Below are 24,755 nucleotides of genomic sequence, written 5' to 3' on the forward strand. Positions count from 1 at the left end.
GTCGATTTGATAGTGTTGCGTATGTCCGAGTTCGATGTCAGTCTTGGTATGGATTGGTTATCTTCCTACCATGTTAGCATTGACTGTTTTGTGAAGACAGTCAAGTTGCGAGCGTCTAACGGTCCGAGAGCGGAGTCATTTCTGGCGTACATCGAGGAGGTGATGCGACGGGATCAGGGAGCTGAGTTATTGGAGACTAGAGTTGTCTCAGAGTATCAGGATGTCTTTCAGGACATACCTGGATTACCTCCAGTGAAAGAGGTGGAGTTCTGCATCGAGTTGCAGCCAGGCACAGCCCCGATATCCCGCGCACCCTATCGTATGGCACCAGCTGAGATGAGGGAGCTTCAGACCCAGTTGGACGAGATATTAGCTCAGGGTTTTATTCACCGGAGTCATTCTCCGTGGGGCGCGCCGGTCCTCTTCGTGAAGAAGAAGGACGGTAGTATGAGATTATGCATAGATTATAGAGAGTTGAACAAGGTCACTATCCGGAATAGGTACCCACTACCTAGGATTGATGACTTGTTTGACCAGTAGTATTTCTCGAAGATTGATCTTCGTTCTGGCTATCATCAGTTGCGGGTTCGGGAGATGGATATTCCCAAGACCTCCTTTCTTACTCAATATGGTTCTTTCGAGTTCTTGGTCATGCCATTTGGGTTGACCAATGCACCCGCGGTATTCATGGACTTGATGAACCGGGTGTTCCGTCCCTTCTTAGATCAGTTCGTGATCGTTTTCATCGATGATATTCTCATTTACTCGAGGTCGGAGGCGGATCACGAGGAGCATGTGCGGATAGCATTGAGGACTATGCAGGAGCATCAGCTGTATGCTAAGTTCAGCAAATGCGAGTTTTAGCTTTCAGAAGTCAGATTCATTGGCCACGTCATCAGTAGAGAGGGCATAGCAGTGGACCCGGCTAAGGTTATGGCAGTTCTTAATTGGGAGCCACCGAAGACGGTGACAGAGATTCACAGCTTTTTGGGTTTAGCTGGATATTACAGGAAGTTCATTCAGGACTTCTCGAAGGTTGCGACGCCTATTACACACCTTACGAAGAAGGGTGTACCGTTCATATGGAGCATGGAGTGCCAGAAGGCCTTTGATATATTGAAGACTAAGTTGACTACAGCGCCGGTTTTGACTATTCCGAGCAGCGACAGGACATTCGTCGTATACACAGATGCATCGTTAGCAAGCTTGGGAGGCATATTAATGCAGACTCAGAGGGTAGTAGCTTATATCTCACGGTAGTTGAAGGTGCATGAGCAGAGCTATCCAACTCATGAATCGGGGTTGGCAGCAGTGGTAATTGCACTAAAGTCTTGGAGGCACTACCTGTATGGGGTGCAGTTTGAGTTATTCGCAGACCTGAGGTTGGAGGAACCAGTGCATTCTTGGGAGCTATGTCAGTGCAGCCATCTTGGAGTGACAGAGTTGTCAGAGCTCAGTTGGAGGACTCTTGAATTCAAACCCGTAAGGGGGAGATTTCCAAAGAGATTAAGGCAGACTGGTCCATTGGAACAGATGGAGGATTACGGATGAAGGGTAGATTGGTTATGCCAGCCAGTGTAGAGTTGAAGAGAGAATAATTGGATGAGGCGCACCGTACTCGGTACACAGTCGTCCAGGGACTACCAAGATGTACAAAGACCTGAAGAGGCGTTTCTAGTGAAGTGGTATGCGGAGAGAGATTGTAGACTATGTGGCTAGATGTTTTACCTGTCAGCAGGGGAAGGCAGAGTATCAGAGACCAACAGGGACACTGCAACCTTTACCCATTCCAGAGTGGAAGTGGGCAGATATTTCTATGGACCTTATTGTAGAGTTGTCGAAATCGAAGAAAGATAATAATTCGATTTGGGTGGAAATGGATGGACTGATGAAGTCAATACATTTTTATTCCAGCAATGACTAACTATATAGCTGAGATGTATGTGAGGATACCTATTCAAGAGACTATTCGACTTCATGGAATTCCAGATGCGATAGCATCGGATTTAGATTTCAGTGTTCATTCTACATTTTTGGAGGAGTTTCCAGGACTCACTTGGCAGCAGGCTATCTTATAGCAGCGTTTTCCACCCCCAGACGAATGGACAGACGGAGAGGGTGAATCAGGTATTGGGGGACATGTTGCTGGCATGTGTCATTGACTTCCAAGGCAGCTGGGAGGATCATATTCCATTGATAGAATTCGCTTATAACAACAGTTATCAAGCGACGATCGGTATGGCCCCGTATGAGGCACTGTACGGGAGGCCCTGTAGATCGCCGATATGTTGGGCGGAGCCAAAGGACAGTTTGATGCTTGGGCCAGAGTTGGTGAGGAAGACTACTGAGAAAGTAGCCTTGAGCAGAGAGAGGATTCTAGCAGCTCAGAATCGGCAGAAGAGCTATGCCGATAAGAGGCGAAGAACCTTGGAGTTTCAGGTGAGAGACAGTCATGCTGCAGATATCACCTATGAAAAGCGTACAGCGATTTGGACGACGGGGAAAGTTGAGCTGAGATATTTTGGACCGTTTCAAATTTTGGAAGCTTATAGAAGCAATCTCACGATAAAAGCAGCGGAGAGTGTTGAAACGCATCGGAGATTTAGCTTCAGGTTGATTTGTCTATGATCGACATCTCAGTTTGTATACTTGCTAGAGAAGACAAGAAAGTTAGAAACAATATATTTTTTTCCCTTGGTGAATATTCGGTGGAATCGGAAAGGAGTTGAGATGATCTTCAGGGTCGCGAAGATGTTATGTCGCGCGACTTCCTGAACCTATTGAGGAAGTGCATTGATTTATGTGTACGATTATTTGTGTGGTTATATTTTGATTTAACGCTAGAATGATGAAATTTTCACTTAATTCTTAATCTTTCGGAACACATGGTATATATATGGGGGGTTCCTTGTTTGGATTTTTCGCCCGACGTACTAGTTCCATTCGATTAAAGGTTGAGTGAGAATGTATTCATCCTGGACTGTTAAATATAAATATCCATATATGCTTATCAAGAGTAAAATTCTAAATGTTTCTGGTTGCGGGTTGAATTAGACCCACTATGTGTTTTTCTAGTATTATCATTTGCTTAAGTATGATTTCTGAATTTCGAGGACGAAATTCTTTTAAGGGGGAAGAATGTAAAACCCCGAAAATTTGAATACTTTATAATAAAAAATAATAAATATGTTATACATGTATAAATAATATATTATGATGTTTGAGTATGCTAGGAACTGATTTGAGATCAATTCAATGTATATATGTATATATGTGAGTACAAATACACAAATCATGCACAAAAGCCAAGAGTGAGAATCTGGGAATTTTGATCAGTTGGGAGTTTCTATATTTTTCTCACTGATTCATTAAGAATATGGAAAAGTGTATAATACCAAAGTTGTAGGTATCTTCAAGAGCTTTCCAAAAATTCTTAGATCACCTTATTCCGAGGTCGTATGAGAAAGTTATAGATAAAATACCGAAGAGAATGTTCCTAGTCAGATTGAATTTCCAGTTTCGGGTTTCGAGTTTCGGGTTTCGGGTTTGCTGCTATATATATATACATGTTATATCACGAAAATCACCTCTTTTCTTCTGTTTTACAAACCCTAGTAGCCCCCCTCTTCTCTCCCAAACCCTAGATCCGTTCTTGGAGGATTTTGGAGGAGCCGACGCGAGATCCATCGGTGTTCAGCGAAGGAGGATCATTCTCACTTATTTTTGGGAGTTCATCTACACCCCTCAGGCGAGTATCATCTCGCCCAATCCCTCACCCCTTTTTCTTATGGTTTTATTTTGATTTCTCATGAGTTTTTGAAGAGCCCAACAGGTATTTTTGTATAAAAATGAGTTTCTTTACATTGTAGATTGCAAGAATCGATATTTCAGTTTGTGAAAGTTCACCCACGTTTTGTCCAATAAAGATCTAGATCTGAGGATTATTAAACAAGAGTTTAACAACGTTTTACTGTCATTAAAACATTTCAAATTTGTTTTTCTCATGTATTTTGAAATATTGGGAATATGGATTTCATGCTTGAGACTAGTTATTCTTCTTCCAGAAATTTAGAACACTTGTAGAATTTTTGTCAATTTTTGTTTCAGGTTTCGAGCTGACAGAAACCCAGATTTGGGTTTCTGTCCGCTCGGCGGTCGACCGACGCGGTCGACCGCTGAGCTCGTTTTGAGTTTTCGGTCGACCGCAAATTTATTTCGGTCGACCGCGGCGTTCTTTCGGTCGACCGCGATGTTATTTCGGTCGACCGCAGAGCTCTTTCGGTCGACCGCGACGTTTGTTCGGTCGACGAGACCTAGCGGAGCGACCCGCCAGGCTCAATGCCAGCATTCGGTCGACCGGTTTCCCGGATCGACCGAAGTACTACTTGTGGTATATTTCCCTGTTTTGTACAATTTTGAATATTGTTCAGGTTCCGAGTGATTTCCTGGCACTATCTGACATTGTATTTTGGTCTTACTATGTAGCGCAGGCATGATAGAAGACCTGAGGGTACCAATTATGGAATATACAACGTTTTTGATGGAATTAATTTAAGTAAGATTTTCACTATGTATCCCATGATATTTTCAGCCGATTTCACAGTCGCTCGGGTGTTGGACTGTGAGTTATGAAAGTCCTCGTGTTGGACTGTGATTTATAGAAGTCCTTGGGTTGGACTGTGAATATGAAAAGTCCTCGTGTTGGACTGTGATATTAATGAACGTCCTCGTGTTGGGAGCTGTGATTTATAGAAGTCCTTTGGTTGGACTGTGCATTATGAAAGTCCTCGTGTTGGACTGTGATTTATGAAAGTCCTCGTGTTGGACTGTGATTATAGAAGTCCTCGTGTTGGCACTGTGATTTATAGAAAGTCCTCGGGGTTGATAATAATTACATCTCAGTCCGCTCGTGTTGGACATTTGACACTTATTTTATGAGTTTGGAGACTACGACATAAATAGTTCTTGATTTGGACAACGTTCTTAACCCTGCTCATGACTTCTTCACAGAAGTTCACGACATGACGTTGGCATGACACTTATGTAAGTAATAACGTGATATTCATGTTAGCTATGGTATGGCACTGTATACTGTTCTGAGATTTGCTGTATTTCTTTTATTATTGTTTCTGTACTAGAACCTCGGGTTTGGTGTTTAGAGATTTACAATTTGAGATACAAGGTATATACATGAGGGTTTCCTTGTTTGGATTATTTCGCTCGACGTACCTATGCTCATGTTGTAAATTTCTAAATACTTGAACCCTCTTTAGTAGGATCAATGATTTTAGATCTATTATACATATTATCTGTATTTTCTTATACAACGAGCCCTGTTCCCTTGGGGTTGGTTGTGATGTTACTCGCTAGTGCTTTGACGCTCGTTGTCCCTCCCCCCTTTCAGGTCACGAGCCAGGAGCACGGAGAGTCGCAGGTGGATAGCGGACTACTTTAGTGTTCAGCTTTACTTTCTAGCTATGTATTATTTTCTTTGGGCTCCACTGTAGTGAGGTTAGACATTTGAGGGTATTATTCTAGAAGTTGTAAAGGCTGTGAGCCTTATCTCCTTATCGTCAGACATTTGTATTTGAGACTTGTTGTATTTCAGTTTATCTACTCAGATCTTGACATTTCTGGATTGTTGAATGATGAGATATTTATGTGACTATTATCATTTCATCAGTATTCCTTGTATTATCTCTCACCTGTTTTGTACCTACACCAGTTGTTGATTCTACTAGATAGATGTTGATTGTGATGGTGAAACATGTTATTGCACGGTGTGGTGCATAGCAGGTTTGACATTCTTGGTTTCACCTTAGACTGCAGCCTTGTGTTAACCCAGGGGCGTCACAAAAACCTAAACTAAATATACCAAAGCTTGATCTTAATCTTCAATAGGCTTGACTTGATATATTTGCGGATGAAGCTTGAACTTTATCTTTAACTTGAATTGCATAGGCTTCACCGATATTCCGCCAACCTTCTTTGGATATGATCGTTGAAGCGCAATCCATCCATTCTCCAACTACGTTATTTGTCTACAATACATAGGAATACGCAAACACTAGACAAACAACATTAGTAGTAAATTGTTTGTAAATCATCATCAAAATAAGAAGGCCAACACCAGCGTCAACCTCCTTCCGTATTCGGTCTATCAACAGCTAGGTGTAGGAGAACTTAAACCTACAAGATGTACTCTACAGTTAGCTGATAGATCTGTAAAAATTCCCAAAGGAGAGGTAGAGGATGTTCTGATCAAAGTTGGAGAGTTCATTTTCCCTGTTGATTTTATTGTCTTGGAAACGCAGCCCGTTTCCAATCTCAAAAATCAAATCCCTATCGCTCCCGAAGATCAGGAGAAAACCACCTTCACGTGCCCGTATGGAACATTCGCATACCAACGCATGCCTTTTGGCCTGTGCAATGCACCGGCCACATTCCAACGTTGCATGATCAGTATTTTTTCCGACATGGTAGAGCGATTTCTCAAAATTTTCATGTATGACTTTTCCATTTTTGGTGACACATTTTCCCAATGTTTGCATCATCTTAAATTGGTCCTAGAAAGGTGTAGGGAGAAAAATCTGACTCTCAATTGGGAGAAATGTCATTTCATGGTCAAACAAGGCATTGTCTTAGGACATGTAGTGTCCAATAGGGGAATCGAAGTGGACAAAGCTAAGGTAGATCTCATTTCTAATCTCCCACCTCCCAAAATAGTCAAAGATGTCAGATCGTTTCTTGGTCATGCTGGTTTTTACCGACGTTTCATCAAGGATTTCAGTAAAATTGCTAGACCCTTGACCAATCTTTTAGCCAAGGATACATCATTTGTCTTCTTCCCCGACTGCCTCAAAGCCTTTGAATATCTGAAAAAGGAGCTAATCACAGCTCCTATCATTCATGCACCGGATTGGACCTTACCATTCGAACTGATGTGTGATGCATCCGATTCTGCGATTGGTGTTGTTTTAGGACAACGGTTTGATGGAAAACCGCATGTGATCTACTACTCCAGTAGGACTCTGAATGATGCCCAGTAAAACTACTCTGTCACAGAGAAAGAGTTTTTAGCTGTAGTCTTTACCTTAGAAAAATTCAGGTCCTACCTCATCGGTTCATTAACCAAAGTTTTCACAGATCACGCCGCACTAAAGTATCTTTTGACCAAAAAGGATGCTAAAGCACGGCTCATTAGATGGATTCTCCTTCTTCAAGAGTTTGACATTCAAATTCTTGACATAAGGGAAACAGAGAACCCCGTAGCAGATCACCTCTCTCGACTCCCAAATGCACCAATATCAACCGTTCTGATCAATGAACATTTCCCAGATGAACAACTCTTAGAAATCCAATCTGTTCTATGGTTCGCCGACATTGTGAACTACATAGTCATGAACCAGATCCCTTCTCATTAGTCCAAACAGGATAGATCCCGTTTTCTCTCCCAAGTAAAATACTTTTACTAGGATGATCCATATCTGTTCAAATACTGTCCTGATCAGATCTTTAGAAGGTGTGTTCCCACGGAAGAAACTAGGAGTGTTCTATCCTTTTGTCATGAACAAACATGTAGGGGCCACTTTGGTTCCAGAAAAACAGCTGAAAAAGTTCTCCAATCTGGGCTGTATTGGCCCACTCTCTTTAAGGATTCATTCGAGTTTTGCAAAACATGTAACCGCTGTCAGCTTTTAGGGAAGGTCACTAAAAGAAATATGATGCCCCTGCAACCCATCTTATCCGTTGAACTTTTTGATCTGTGGGGTATTGATTTCATGGGACCATTTCCAAATTCTTTTGGAAATATTTACATTCTAGTAGCCGTTGAATACATGTCAAAATGGGTTGAGGCGGTAGCTTGCAAAACTAATGACAACAAGGTCGTTGTCAAATTTTTGAAAGAGAACATTTTTGCCCGGTTTGGAGTACCTTGAGCAATCATCAGTGATAACGGTACACGTTTTTGTAACCGTTCTTTCGAGGCTTTGATGAAAAAATATTCAATCACACACAAATTGTCAACTCCTTATCACCCCCAAACCAGTGGACAAGTAGAGGTCACAAACAGGCAGATCAAATAAATCTTAGAAAAAATAGTTAATTAGAACAGAAAAGATTGGTCTGTAAAATTGTGTGATGCTCTGTGGGCGTATAGAACAGCTTTTAAGGCCAATTTGGAGATATCACCATACAGACTGGTATTTGGGAAAGCTTGCCACCTACCAGTAGAGTTGGAGCATCGAGCAATGTGGGCAATAAAATAGTTAAATTTTGACTCAGACTCGGCAGGTAAAAACAGATTGCTCCAAATAAATGAGTTAGAAGAAATTAGAAATGATGCATACATAAACTCAAAAATTTACAAAGAGAAAACAAAGATTTTTCATGACAAATCAATTTTGCGAAAAAATTTCTCTCCAGGACAGAAAGTTTTATTGTACAATTCAAAATTGCATCTTTTTCCGGGAAAATTGAGATCAAGATGGACAGGTCCATTTATTGTCAAACAGGTTTTTTCACATGGAGCTGTCGAGATAGAAAATCCTAAAAATGGTAATATTTTTAAAATAAATGGTCAACGTCTGAAACCATTTTTAGAATTTTCTACGCTCGGAGAGGAAGAGGTGTTGGTTCTTCATGAACCTCATTATCTATATAAAAAAACTAATTTTTCTTTTGTAAAAAAAACATAACAAAAATTTAAATAAGTAACATAGGTAAAAAAAATATAAAAAAATAATTACTTATAATTTTCCTCTTATTTGATTTCTTCATCCTCATACTAACAGTAATTACAGATCCTTATCATCATTGTCAACCGAACAACTGTAAGTTCTTCAATTTTATCTGCTTTACTTTGTGCTTCAGCGAATTTGCATTGAGGACAATACAAAATTTAGGTGTGGGGGTGAGAAATACATATTTTCCTCTTTATTTTACCTTTTTAGTTGCATTTTTTTTTCTTTTTGTTAAAAAAATTATAAAAATATTGTCACTTGCCAAATTAATAGAGTTAAGTAATAATTAATCAAATTGGTAGATTTTAAATTTTCTAATTCTTAGTTAGTGACATATTCAAGTTCACCTTTTATGATAACTCCAAATAAAATTCTTAAGAAATGATTTTTCAACTAGTATACTTTACTTAAGTCTTATCTTAGACTTTTAATTAAAAATAATGAAATTTTGCATGCTTAACTTAGAGTTGAAAATATTTTTTTCAAGTTATCTTGATTTACACATTTTTTTAAAGACTATATATAGTTACACATATATATATTAAAAAAAACTAACCTTATAAAAGAAGAGTGCGAAAAATGGGCACCACCAATAAAAAAAACTCTTAAATTCAAGGTGATTCTATCTTATAAAGCCTAAGTTGACTGAGCAATTAATCCCAATGAGTATCTCTATACTTAATGACCTAAGCCCAATTGGGTTGGGATTTATTGACCCAAAACTCGTTAAATGGTCACTTAGAAAGCCCGTTAAAATAGAAAACAATCACCAAGAATTAGAGAGTGAAAAAAAAATATATATATAACACTAACCATTGTTTTTATATATATTGTTGTTTTGTATATATGGTCTTGAAAAACAATTTTTGATCAAGAGACTTGAAAGTTATTTAAAACAAAGAGTTGGCATGTTCTTTTCAAAACTTTTTAATTAAATTTCTAAGATTTGACTTGGTTTTGTATTGCTATAATGAAAAAGATTTTCTAGGGGATTTACATTGGAGTTATATATAAAAACGTTTTCTTGATTATTAACTAGCTTCAATTAGAATGTTTAAATATATTAAGGAAAATCTGTTATTTTCTGACTTATTTAACTTGGCAAGTTGACCGAATTTTGTGGGTATATTCGCTGTAAACACTCACGAGACTACAACTCGTCCACTAGGGTAACCTAGGGGTTTAAAGGCTTGTTGTATGCGCTAAATACAACCGCGATTCCTACGAAAGTGAGTTAGGATTTTCTTTTTATTTTTTTGCTAGAGGACTAGCAAAAGTTTAGGTGTGGGGGTATTTGATAATCATATTTTATTACAATTTTATACCCTCATTATCTATTTTATATGAATAAATATACCATTAATAATTGTTGTTAGATTAGTTTGCACATAATTGAATAAATATTATTAAATGTAAAAACCCCTCAAAATATCTCTTCTTTATTGTATAGCATTTTAGAAGCTCATGAAGCAAAAGCTTAAAAGAGAAAAATGATTGAAGCCCAAAGCCCATCAAAACAAAAAAATGATTACACCAAAGAGTGGAATGGACTTGGATGCAAATAGACCGGACTGCTGCAGATAAAGGAATGGGCCGGTTGCTTAATTGGTTGCTGAAAAGAAAGAAAAAAAAACAATTAAAAGCACAACATCTTCATGGGCCGGACTTGAGTGTTGCTGGGCCGAAGATTTGAAAATCATATGAATGACCGGTTGCTTGGATGTTTATTTAGGTTGCTGCAGCTTTGATTTTCATTGGACCTGCTGCATTTGAAGACCAGACTTGCTGCTCATTTTTTGTTTTGGAAATGAAATCAAAGCTCTGGACCTGCTACAGTGACCGAATTAGACTTGTGGACTTTGCTTAAAGCTCTTCAATTTTCTTTTGAAAATCAATGAATTCCAATGGGCCGGATTTCCTTGAGGTGTTGCAGATTTGGATTTGCTTTGGGCCGGACATGATTTTTCTCTTAAAAATCAAATGAACCAAATGGACTTTGCTGCAGAGTTGGTTTTTAACATCATTGGGCCGGGATTTGATAATCACATGGGCTAGAGAAGAACAAAAAACAAATTCAAAGGTGGAGATTGTTGCTTGGGGCTCAAGATAAATCCAATGGCTCATATTCATTGAAGATTACTATAAATAGGGGTAGAGAGTGAGGGGTTAAGGGTGTGAAAAATTTTATAAACTCCTTTTGGAGAGGAGGGCTACTCTTAATTGAGAAGGCCTTCCAAAAATTATAACTTTAGTTGTAATTAATAATAATAATTTTTCCCTCTTTAAATTTGTTCTTTCTCCTCTTTGTTGAATGATGAGGATGGAGATGCAGAGCAAATTGAATGCTTGCATTTCTTTTCTCTTTTATTTCTTTTTAGTAATTTCTTTATTATTGCTTATTAGTTAGATTTAAATTCATGCTTGTAGTGTAGATTTATTTTTTTTGTCTTTTTTATTTCTTTTTGCACTTTAATTTGTAGAATAGATTTATTTTCTCGCATTTAATTTTTGTAATATATTTTGTAGTGTAGATTTTTATTTTCTTTGTAGTTAGATTTATTTCTTGTTCATAGTTTATATTTTTCTTTTCTTTTTATTTTTGTAATTAGTTCTTTTTCTTGTTTTTATTTCTTAAAGATGTGAATTTAATTCTTGTAGGAAGTTTAGAATTGTATGAAACTAGTCTAATTTTTTTTTTATATTGTATGAATTATTCTCTTGTACTTAAAATATTCATGTTTAGGATAATCAACTAGAGAACTAATCGGTAGAAGATTTGATAATCTATGCTTATCTTAAAAGGTTTGATAGGTTATGCTTATGAATTCTAGGATTATTATCACGTTGTTGTTCTTATCATGAATAGTAATTTTAACTTAGATGATAATTTGATAGGTTACACTTTCCTTAAATGGTTTGATAATTTATATTTAATAAATATAAGTTAAAATATGATAAAAAGAGAATAGTTTGTATTTTATAATTAAAAATTGGTTAGTGGATTATATTCTAGATTTCTTACCTCTTTTGAATCCTCCATCTTAACTTTCTTAAATTTTCTTTTTATTCTTGGTTTTATTTCTTGATTTTATTCATTCTTCTTTCTTTCCTTGTGATTTCATTTATTCTTTGATTCTTTCTTCTCTAAAATTCAATTTTTTATCTCTTGCACATAAATCAAAACAACCACTCGTCATAATTACACTTATTCTTTATTCCTAATTGTCACGCACAAAACATAAGAACCATTTCTAATAATCTCTTAAAATCACCTTCCTCGTGGGATCGATATTTTTTATACTATAACTTGATAAATTGTGCATTAGCAATTTTGGTACATAATTATGTCGCATCACACGTGCAATGACGTGGTTAAATATTAAAAAATATTTTTTTGTATATTTATTTCATTACTTTAAATAAGTGAGATTTATCTTGAGTTCAAATATGTATAATTGACATTACTTTAAATAAGTGAGATTTATCTTGAGTTCAAATATGTATAATTGAATTATAAGATTTATTAGTATTTTATTTAAATATTAATAAAAATAAATGTAATGGATTTTAAGCTAAACATTTTGATGAATATATGTAACTGGGATATTGTAATCGTTATTATGAATTGTAGTTATAGTAATAAAGAAAATATTTCTAAAATTTAAGTTTATTCAAATATTTTTTAATAAAAAAAGCTAAGATAATTCTTTGATTTACAGCAAATATGTAAATTCTTTTTCTTCTAAGAAATTTTAAATTGATCACCACCACCAACACCTAACGGATCCCTTATTCAACATGACAATATTCTCAACAAGTAACAATTAGTAAGCCAAGGATTTTTTTTGAAAACATTGAATATTGAAGTTTGTGACAACCCCAAGCAAAATCATCACAACAGTAATTCTTTTCCAATTGGTTAAAGAGGCCACATTTATATCATAAATGTTAGCTCACATGTTGTGTTGGTTATCAGGAAGAGTATTTTACGTCTAGCTGACAATATATTCATTCACAGGATCATTAAAAGCAGATTTTTATCAATTGCCTCTCACGAAATGCAGGATCATATCTATAGACAATAATAAAATATAGTAAAATGGTTAAATATCAAAGAGTAATTTTATGTGATGTAAGCAATCACATAAGCATACAAAACTACTAATAACTTTGCATGAAAATGCCTTAAAAAATTCCTAATTGTAATTAAAAATTAAGTTGTTATATAAAATAATTTAAAAATATTGTTCTTGAAAATTTCTAATATAACCAAGATCAATCTTTCTTCACCTTTATCTTTTTTCTGGGCAACTCTAGAGTAGCATCTTCATCATCTACATCGATTGTAATAGCAGGCTGGAGTTGAATTTCTTGTGCTATTATATTGCCTTCGCCTCGTTCATCTTTTGTCTTTTCATCTAGAATTTCTTGTGCTATTATATTGCCTTCGCCTCGTTCATCTTTTGTCTTTTCATCTAACTTCACCAGGAATTTGAATGTTTTTCCGATGTTCAAAACAAAATTTTGAAAATATGGACTCTGATTATTTTTCTGTTGCAATGAGAATAAATGTTATATTAATACTTATGAATTTGTTTATTTCCTAATTTACTACTTGAATAGAGTTAGGAATTACCTCTTTCTTTTATGTAATGAATTTTTCTGCTTTGCATCCAATAAGAGTTTCTGCTGCGTCAAAGAGTGTTACTCTTACATTATCCATACCATTTTCCACGAGAATCTTAACTAAGTACCTATATTTTTCATTGTTAATTTCTAAAGATAGTTGTTATTGTATTTTAATATGTTAATGTCATAAAAAAGGATATATTACTTAACCTTGGTAGTGGGTCATCAATGATTCTGTGACATTTGTCATTCAGACACTCTTTACTAACATGTTTATCAACCTTCCTGCCACAGCCTTTGCAAGCATAGAACCATGGCTCGAGCCTATTTAAAATAGTAGTTATCTTTGCCTTAAATGTGCAATATCGTGCCTGTATATTAACAAAATTTAGTTAGATTTAAATTTGTAGATAAGAATATGCATATAATATTGTACCTGTATTGAATTCTGTGATGTATGCATAATATCACTAATATGAATTTCCTTAGTATTTTTAAAAAGCGTCGATGGAGATCTGTTTGCTTTTGGAGCTTCTTCTAATTGGAACCTGCATATTAGATTAAAATATAATACTATTTGATTATTGTTTTATATGAAAGTATGTTTGTTCTGCTTACCATTCTCTTAATTCGCTAGCTAGTTTTATTTTTAGGTTGATACATATTGTTAAAATAATTTGCGACGATATGCTTGTATCCCCTACAAAAATGAGAAAATTATAGGATTAAATTTATGTTTAGCTATCTTTAATAAGAGTTTCAGCAATAATTTATGTACCTTGATATATAGAGATTTTAAAATCTAATAATGTTATTACATGCTTATATTTGATTTCTGCTTCAAGAATTGATCCTTCATTTGTAGCCAAATCTCCAAATAAAGTTGCACGCATTGGCATTCCACTGCATATGAAAAAAGAAAGAACGATAATATTTTTTCCTTATGATATTAGTTGCACGCATTGGCATTCCACTGCATATGAAAAAAGAAAGAACGATAATATTTTTTCCTTATGATATTAAAAATAAGTAACATGAATATACATTATATCCATAAGCGTGATTTTCCTCCTAGTGTCTGGTTTGTTGTGTCTTGTAATATAGTTGATCATTGGCTTCACATTAGTTGTTATTACAAGAATATCTGCAAGTGATTTGATAAAAAGATTATGATTTTGTAGATTAATGTTTCATTTTGTATTGAAGATTAAAGTAAGAAATTTATAAGTACTTACTAATTTTTGTTGCATCTTTTATGGAAAATGCTTCTTCAAATGGGACAAAGTTATTAAATATGTTATCCAAGTGGAATCCTGTTGGTGCTTCTTTGATTGATACGTCTTTTGTTAATACTAATTCAAGTGACTTGTGGATACTTGGAAAAGCTGGGTTTATTCCTTTCACTTCTCCATTTGAAATGTAAATAATTTGATTTTTTTGAAGCATATCTATAAACTTTTCAATAGTCTTTCCGTACATTACTCCTTGTACTTTGTTACCCTGCAAATATTATTAAGACAAGAGATCAATGTATGGAAAATAAAATTAATTAATAGTAAGCTATATATTATATTTTACAATTATTTAGTTACTAATTCAAAGAAGATAGGATAATCAGAATAGATTAGGATAACAATGTAATATTTAAAAAATTTAAGGATAATATTGACCATGAAAATTTTTTCTCGAACTTGTACTTTTAAAGAGAGTATGAATATAAATCGGTTTAGCAATATTCATATGATCAAATGTGATATTGTGCAAGAAATATAATACAAAGAATAAATTTATTTTACCTGAGCGTCAACGGGAATTAGCTTTAGTAATTTCCCTGATCCTTTTGCATTTTTGTAAGTGGCCTCTGCACTTCGAAGTATGATAACATGAATGGTCCATTCTTTCTGAAACTTCTTGAGCTGACTTATTTGGATGTGCTGAGTTTGCCCTTCAGTACTGTTAGTCATATTTTTTGTTAATTTGATTAAAATATACATGTTAGTTTTGATCAATATTATAGAATATACCATAGCTTAGAAAATTAATTTATTAATTATTGTTCCTCATAAGGTTTTGAATATTAATAACTCATAATATAGTCTGAGTGGGGGAAAAAATAAGTGAATGCTAAGGGAAAAAAGTTATAAAACATTGAAAATTATAAATTATAGGAATCAACAATAATGAACGCACGTAATTATTCTGAGAAATTAATTACCTTCAGAATAGCTATTGTGACTTTGAAGTTTAATACACGTCTGTTGGTTGTAAGACTTCCTTGTATACCGGATTTTTTGTGTATCTTTCATCTTCTTTACTTTGATTCGATGAATTTCATAGACATGTAATCAGAAAATCTCAAGCTCGTAATAGGTATAAGTAGCTTACCGCTAGAAAGAAAATTGGAACCATTAAAGCTCAAAATATCCAATTATAAAGAGAGATATTTATAGTATCATTGTTTGTTGCATGGCTATTAATTGTTTTGAGGAGATAAAAATAAGTAGGGCTAAAGAAAAAATTGATGCTACTATTTTAATAGCATTTATATTGGATGATTATGATTAAATAGGTCGTCTACTGTCATCTGTATATAGGTAGCATTGGTTGATTGAAACTCAATGTTGTATATCAAATAAAATTCTTTTATAAAATTATTCATTATTTACTATTGTTAAGGATGCAAACAATCTATTATCACCCAGTTGATACATAAATATAATTTCATTATTCAATCCTTTTGAATTTTTAAATTATATCCATATGTTTGATACACGGTTTAAATTAAATAAATCTTAATGAAATGAATCAGTAATAAATAAAAAAATTTAAAAAATTACCACGTGCATTGCAATAGGTTAACTCTCCTTAGCACCTTACAATAGGTTAAGATACTGAATTGTCACTAAACTTCTCTGAGTATATTATTTTAGAGAATGCTAATTAATCATGTTAACTGAAGAAAAAAATCCTGATTAAATTAACTAAACTGAGATCAGTATAAACTCTGCTCTAAATAATCTCTGTAGGAGCATAGAAAATAGCACACAACGCCGTTCCCTCGCTTACCTAACCTACGGAACTGGCAACCCCATCGACGACTGCTGGCGCTGCGACCCCCACTAGCATCGCAAACGCAAGCGCCTCGCAGACTGCGGCATTGGCTTCGACCACAATGCCCTAGGCGGACACAACGCGGTATGTTACGTCAGTGACCGACCCCAACGATGACAACCCTGTCACTCCCAAGCCCTGGGACCCTCCGTCACGCCGTCATCCAGGAGGAACCCCTCTGGATCATCTTCAAGCGCGACATGGTCATCACCCTCAAGCAAGAGCTCATCATGAACAACTTCAAGACCATCGACGGCCAGGGCGTCAACGTCCACATCGCCAACGGAGCTTGCATCACCATCCAGTTTGTGACCAATATCATCATTCATGGGGTTCACATTCATGACTGCAATCCGACGGGCAACGCGATGGTGAGGAGGTCGCCGTCACATTACAGGTGGAGGACGATGACGGATGGAGACGGGGTTTCTATCTTTGGGGGGAGTCATGTTTGGGTTGATCACTGCTCGCTGTCGAACTGTGATGATGGGCTCATTGATGCTATTGTGGGGTCTACTGCCATTACCATATCTAACAATTACTTCACTCATCACAATGAGGTAGATTTTAGATTGCTCTAGTTAGTGCTTATAATGTGTATCTATTTTGGGAGAATTAGTGTTGAGACCAACAAATTTGATTCTGGATTGACGCAGGTGATGCTTCTGGGTCACAGTGATTCTTATGAGAGGGACAAGATTATGCAGGTCACGATTGCCTTCAATCATTTTAGGGAAGGACTCATCCAAAGGATGCCAAGGTATAAGCTGAAGCTATGAACTTTTATTTAGAACTGGATTCATTCCACATATCTTTCTGCCTGTTTTGTGAGAATGCGTTCCATAAATGTTTATGGATCCTCCTTTTATTGCTTGCCTTGGTTGTTCTTTATGGCAACATATATGGGCAGCAGTCATACTATCTTTTTCTGAAATTTACAGTGGTATTAACTCATTAGCGTCAAACCTTTGTTGGCTAACTTTTGTCAGAATTCAATTCCTGTATGTGGATCATGACGTTATTATGATGTAAAGAAGGTTTTTTTTTTAAGATTTGCTTCTATCTAAACGAAGCGTTGGATACAGATTGTAGTTGGGACTCAGGTTAGGAGTGTTAAAGTAAGTATTGGAATATGATAATTTTTGCGCACAGTTCGCTTGTAATTATTAAGTTGTTTCTGATGTACTGAAATCTAAATCGGCTCTGCGCTCAATCTCAGAAGGCATGAGGCTTTTGCAGCAATGTGCCAGAACATTTGCTCCTTCAAAATTTCGCAAAACAAAAGCTATTACGCTGCCTTACTGCAGCTTATTAATCACAAATTACTTCTAAATAAAAAATTCGGCTCATATCCCTACTTTGTACCTGTCACGTTGGTGTCACTTGAAATCAATGCGCCGTGGATAATTTTCTGATATTGAACAGGTAGAGAGAACAAAGATCAATGTGGCTATTAAAAAAAAAATAGAAGCCCTAACAAGTAGTCCTTTAGAATTTGTGTAATTTGGGGTATAATTAATCTGTGGAACCATCATCATCATATATTATTTATTATTTCTTTGACTTGATAATACTGTTATAATGAAAATATAAACAAATTTTAATTATTTATTATTTCTTTGACTTGATAATACTGTTATAATGATAATATAAACAAATTTTAATTACGTCGAAAGCACAAAGACTATTGAGAAGGAAATACTCAGAAATATACATGGTTCGGTATATAAATCACATAAAAGCAAGAAAAAAAAATCAAGAAAATATATATAACCACCATAACAAACCCATAGAATAAATCATTAAACTAAATATGAAAATTAGACACATGGTCAAGAGATATTCATATTTGTTGATTGCAGAACTAAGATGGATTTCTTTTTCCCTATTCAAAAACTAAAAGGATCGTGTCCTTTTTCTTTAGTTTACATGATACTCTTTCATCTCTCTAATTAAAAGCATGCAAAGAAAAAAATAAAAAAACAAAAATAGAAGAGGAAAATATAATCAAATAAATCTAAAGTAAAATAATATCGAACATGAAGATTTACCTTGATATATGGGAAAACCTGCAACAATCAAATCCTTAACCCTCTAAATTCTGTATGAAAAATGAAGAAATAAAAAAAATCAATTGCCATAAATAATAATTGCAGTGTAAAACAAATATCACCATTAAATCAAATACAAAATATTTTTAAAGAATAATCATGAAAATAAAAAAGAATACTAAACTGATACTCATATTATAATAAATTATAGTTCAATCGGGGATAAGAAGGTAACATGGTATTTAAAAACTAATGTAACATGATAAGAAGTTCAATCGGGGTCATATTTATAATGTAACATGGTATGTTTAATTTAGAGTCTATGGATAAGAAGGCAGAGATTTACATATAAAGTTTTTAAATTTATTATGGGTTTTTGAACATGTTATGGAGTCTCCAGATAATAGTTAAAGTTGACTAAAATATTAAATAAAATAAAATTTAAAGTTTAGTGATTATAGATAGAGTAGTTCAAACTTTATAGTGGTATATTTGTCTAAAAAAGATTTTTCCTAACTCGTGCTTTTAAAAGGAGTATGATATGAAATATTATATTATTAACTCTGAAAGAAAATTTTCCTTTATTTTTTTAGTTTTTAGACTAGGATCCGGTCTTCAAACGCACAAAAAAAACCGACCCGGTTGCATCCTTACCCGCAACTGGAGAAGAAGTCACCCGCTCCCCAAACACGTGACCCGTCCGCGTCACCGCCCATTATTGGTTTCTTGCAAAAATCGGCCACCAAAAATCATAAGTCGGTTTAAAAATCCTAAAGCCGCGCGGAATCAAAAGCCCGAAATAAAAACTAGATTTAATCTCCAGCCTTTCACGTCCACCATATATATACCCCCCGAAGTCCCACTTTTGTTGCCCTCCTTGAGTTTCGTGGTTCTGCCGTCATCGACCGCAAACCCTTTCTAGGGTTTTCAGCGTCCCCCTTTTCTTTAATTTTCTAGGGTTTTCGATTCTTCTTCGTTCTTCACTCTCTCTCTCTCTTTTTGATATCAATGGATTCCTTTGGCGCTGGTCGGAAGAGGGGGAGACCTGATGCGGCTAATGGAAATGGTGGATTTGCTGGATCTAAGCGATCTAAAGGTAAATATCCGCTAGGATTTTAGGTTACTAGGGTTTCTGGAGCTTATTTGATGCTAATATTGTAGATTATTTGTTGTTTGAGCTTCTTTTGTCTGAGATCTGAGTGGAGAGCTAGGGTTTCTGTACTTTACAATCTGTATCTTGTTAGTGTGTTCTTTATTTGTTATTTACTTGGTTCATGGCTAGTTGATGTAGCTTAGAACTAGGGTTCTTGGGTTGCGAGATGTAGTTTATAGGTAACAATTTTATTTATATGCAAGAAAGGACTATTCATCTTTTAAGCATTTTTAAGCGCTTTATGCCTATACTTAAGATTGGGGGAGTTGAAAAAAAATTATGCACCTAATTTATATGTGTGTGCAGTTCTAGGGTTCTTCAGCCACGGAAAGAGCCTCTTTTTAAAATAGCGGAGACTTTTCTGTAACACTTTGGTCTTGATCTGTACGATGAGATTGTTTGGACTAGTTTTTATGACCTTGAAAATTTTTACTAATTATTGTGGTTCGAAGATGGCCCATGGACGTAGTTCTGATTTATGTTGATTTCATTCAATCTTGTCTTCGTTATAAACTTATAATATAGAACGCTGTTTTAGCTTCCTTGTTTTCCTAGCTTTATGTGTGCATGAAACTTGATTGCAAGCAAGTTGCTTGGTGTTTTGAGTTATCGATATTATAATTTTTAAGAAACATTATATGCAATAATTTTTCTTGGAGATTTAGGAGTTGTCCAATGTTTCGCTTAAATTGTGTATGTTTTCTTAATTGATTATTTCCTTAAATGATTTTGAAATGTGGTTTTTTGCTCTAGTATATGGAACAAGTTGCGACATACTTTAATAAAATGAATTTATTAAACTGGTTACTTACCAGTAACAGTCACATCCTTAAATAAGCTTACTATATGTGTCTATATTTTGTAATTTTTAAGTGAATTTGAAAATTACTTTTATAGCGGCGGTGATACACAATAATCACTTAGAATATTTTCGTTGAATGGCTTTTCACAAATTTCACACTTATCCATTTTCAGAGTTTCATTTTTTTAATTGAGCAAAAATGTCTATTTTAAACTTAAGTTATAGTATTTACAAGTATCAAGATTAAAATGCACAGGAATTAACTCAGAGCACATAATTAATGTTATGTAACAGAAATGGACGCACAATCTGGTTTAGGAAGCAAATCGAAGCCATGCACCAAGTTTTTCAGGTTCTAATCTTAACTTGTCTAAAATAGATGTGATAAGTGCAAATCATCTCCTTCTATGTTCTCTAATTTAATCATGGATATTGTTCATAATTTATATTTTTGTAAGCACATTTAATCTTTTAAGGCTAATGAATTTGGGAATCTAAGCTTTGGTACAGGTTGTTCTTTAATCAAGTTAACAAGCTTGTTAAACAGTATAATTGGGTGATTTACAAGAGAGCACACGTCTTTCAGAAATTTTAAGCATCCTGGCTTTCAGAAATTTTAAGCATCTTATCGTGCTTGGAAGCTGTTAAACCAATGCTCATTATACAGAAATTCTGCTAAATTAAGTGTTATTTGGTTGCTCTTTAGCAACTAATTGTAAAATGTTCAGGATTCCGTCTAGTTGGAGAAGAATTCCTTCCTTTTCAGAGGTAAAATATGTTGAATTATGTTGAACAATGCCAGGAGCATGGTAAGAGTACAATAATTACTAGGCAAGGCCTACTTAAACGCAATATGGGCGCAGAAATATGATGTCAACTCTTCTGAGTAACACCCTCTACACCCTCTAAGACTCTTATCTTGCATCTATAACACAATTACTTAATGTGCCTTTTTTGTTTGTTGAAACAATTAACTGTTATTCTTTATAATTATGTTTGATGTTAGCACTAGTATTTATTCTCTATGTGAAGGTTAGTGTTATACATTGTAGTGGTTGAACATTTTTCTTAGCTCAGACAATCTTCTGGGTACTATTTTTGTTCAGAAAGTGTAATTTTTAAGGAATAATGCATTTTATAAAGTTTATTATTTGGTTAATTAGAAATGCCTAGGTTAAAATGTAATACTGATTATTTATTTTTCAACTGTGTCTTTAATTGATCGTTTTATTTTATTATCATATATTTCATTCTTTAAGGTCAGTTTATTTTGTTCTGCTTTACTCATAGGATTCATTTTGAGTTAGTTCAGTTCAGTTTGGTCATTGGTTTTTTTATGCATGTCCTGAGACATCATTTTTTGTTTTATTTTCATTTGTTTTAAGTATTTATGTTTGCATTAAAGATTTTTTTCTGCTTTTTGTTATTAAGTCTTGCCATATATTCTGTAACTGCATTGTAGCTTATTGATTGTGCAAAAACATAAGAGCTATTCAGGCCTGTTGTTTAGAGGTCTCTCACTCTGATGTGGTGGTTGGATTAGGCATCATCTATGTAGCCTGGACCCTTCTATTTTGAAGTTGAATCGTGTGGGACACATATTATGTGTAGTTTTCAGAATTTGGCGGTGGTTAGAGGGGATCAATTACCCTGGAAGATGCTGTGTATTTTGTTCTAATCAATTGAAAAAAAAATAAAATAAGAGAAGGGCTGAATATGTGGCATGTGATAGTCTGATACACTCTAATGATCTTCTCAAATGATTGCTTGAAGAACACGAGAAGGGGATAGATGTTGTTTGGTATTTAGGTATCAACTGGACAGTTTTTGTTTTGTTGTTATCTTTTATATTAAGTAGTACATGTATCATTCTTGGAGGATAGCGTGGGACATGAATCTTGGTTATGATCATTTGAGGTGATAATCAAGATTAACTAACCCTGAGTCATAATTTCTAGGGCTTAAATAGCGGGATAGTGATGAGGTAGAAGGTTTCACAATGAACAATTATAATAGTAGATACATAGGTGCAGTGTATCTGACAAGTCATTCTAGTGGTAACTTGTGCAATTGGAATAGATGTCAGTATCTGGGTGAAACCATTGCTTATATGCCCTTGATTGATGTGGAAGGAAAGACAACATATAAAGACTAGTTTTCTATTTGACCTTCATCTAGATGTGTCGCTTTTCTGTCATTCATTCATTTCTGCAAAAATCACTTATTTGATTTCCTGGTTACATATGATTAATACTTGATCATGAGCTTTAGTATGAATTGGTGTTCTTTTTTTTAAAGAAGTACTATCTGTAAACCATTGCTATGCACTCATTTCGAAGAATAGCACATGTAGCCATAATCTGCATGATTCTTAACTGCAGCCTGAGCTAGATTACCCCCTTGATATTTTCTTCTGCAGTGTCAATCTGGATCAGTGGAAATATTTTTCAAGCTAATTTTTTCTAGTTCTGCTTTTATTTCCCCTTGTGAATACAATTTATCTGATACAGTTTAATTTGAACGAAGTTCACCTTCTGTCAGATAATTTACACTTTTCTTTAGGCTACATACTCATAAAACCACTTCTTAGGATTTTTTTTAATCCGAGTCATTTGTCATATGTTCCTTTCTATTTGTTTTCACGCGTCTATGAAGTGAATTATTGTATTATTCTTCCATTTTTTTATGTTTTGTTTATGTTGCTGTCACTATTTGATGTTGAACATGAAGCGCATAACCCAATTAACACATTTATGATTGCTAAATATTTTGCGAAATTGATGACTTGATTTTCTGCAGGTGTTTAATTTGTAACTACATCGAAGATACTTCTGGCATCCATTTATAGTGATGAAGTTACATGTTAATGGATTGTTACATTCCCTTGATATGCTATTCCATGTTGATTGACGGATATTACTTCTTCTCATATTTGTGTTTTGAGTAATTTAGCAATTTAATTTTGGAAACTTCTCATGTTTCTGTGTTGTATTATGATGCAGCACGGCTGGTTGCCCATTTGGCGAAGGCTGCCATTTCCTGCACTTTGTACCTGGTGGATACAATGCCGTTGCCCAAATGACAAACATGGGAAACCCTGCACATGCCCTACCACCCAGAGGCCCTATGGGACCTTCTCCCATTCCTGATGCTCATGGCCCACCGCCTGCTGTCAAGACTAAGATGTGCAACAAGTACAACTCTGCAGAGGGCTGCAAATTCGGTGACAAGTGTCATTTTGCCCATGGTGAGAGGGAGCTTGGCAAGCCAATCCTTCCATCTCATGACGGTCCCATGGGCCCTCCTCCGATGGGTCCTGGACGAATGGGAGGCCGTGGTATGGAGCACCCCCCACCACCCACCGGCATGGGTATCCCTGGCAGCTTTGGTGCTTCAGCCACTGCAAAAATCAGTGTGGAGTCCTCGCTTGCTGGAGCGATCATTGGAAAGGGTGGTGTGAACACCAAGCACATCTGCCGTGTCACTGGAGCCAAGCTGGCTATCCGGGAGCATGAGTCTGATGCTAATCTGAAGAACATTGAGCTCGAGGGATCCTTCGATCAGATCAACAAAGCTAGTGCCATGGTGCGGGAATTGCTCATGAGTATTAGTGCTTCCGCTCCGATGCCTATGAAGAGCCACCAGGCTGCTGTTCCTCCGCAGTCTCATCATCATCATCATGCATCCAACAACTTCAAGACCAAGCTATGTGAAAACTTTGCCAAGGGTTCCTGCACTTTTGGCGATCGATGCCATTTTGCACACGGTGCAAGCGAGTTGCGCAAGACGGCTGTTTGAGATGATTGTTGGTTTTTGTTGAGTTTTATTCTAGTTTGGTTTTTCTTGAATGACATAGAGATTTAAGTCCTTTTTTAATCTGTTTTAAGCAGTGATTGCTATTAATTGCTAGAACATCTAAGTTGCATGCGGCTTGAAATTTCATAAACTGTTAGCTGTGATGAAACCATGTGAAATGTCTTGTCTGAGCGGTTGTTACTCAGTCGTTTTGACTTCGTTTTGTGGCTGTTTTTTCTGCCTATTTATTAGTTTCATTCTGCTTATTTAACAGTATCATTCTGGGTTATCAGAAAACAGTGTTATTCTGTGTTGCGGGGGGTGAACTGTATTCTGGCGTATCAATTCATCAATGGCTGGTGGCCCAAACGTTTTCTTATCATCATTACTCGTTACTTATTTCAAAGTGACGCTATTTGGATGAACATACGCCGGGCATCTCGTCATTTATAATGACTAATGGCGGGCGC

The 24,755-nt window shown here is 35.4% G+C and overlaps 2 protein-coding genes across 2 annotated transcripts; both read left to right on the forward strand.

Moving 5' to 3' along the window:
- Window positions 14,629-17,263, forward strand: LOC109841926 (probable pectate lyase 20). Its single transcript, XM_020410850.1, is given in 5 exon segments — window positions 14,629-14,711; window positions 16,400-16,580; window positions 16,582-16,620; window positions 16,622-17,044; window positions 17,141-17,263. Coding segments are annotated over 5 exon segments (849 nt in total).
- Window positions 19,397-24,508, forward strand: LOC109843622 (zinc finger CCCH domain-containing protein 14-like). The gene is made up of 3 exons (XM_020412572.1): window positions 19,397-19,631; window positions 20,785-20,842; window positions 23,493-24,508. Exons 1-3 carry the CDS (start codon window positions 19,544-19,546, stop codon window positions 24,286-24,288), a joined length of 942 nt encoding a protein of 313 aa, XP_020268161.1. The 5' UTR covers window positions 19,397-19,543; the 3' UTR covers window positions 24,289-24,508.

Source organism: Asparagus officinalis, chromosome 5 (genome assembly GCF_001876935.1).
Source record: "Asparagus officinalis chromosome 5, Aspof.V1, whole genome shotgun sequence".
Lineage (NCBI taxonomy): Eukaryota > Viridiplantae > Streptophyta > Magnoliopsida > Asparagales > Asparagaceae > Asparagus > Asparagus officinalis.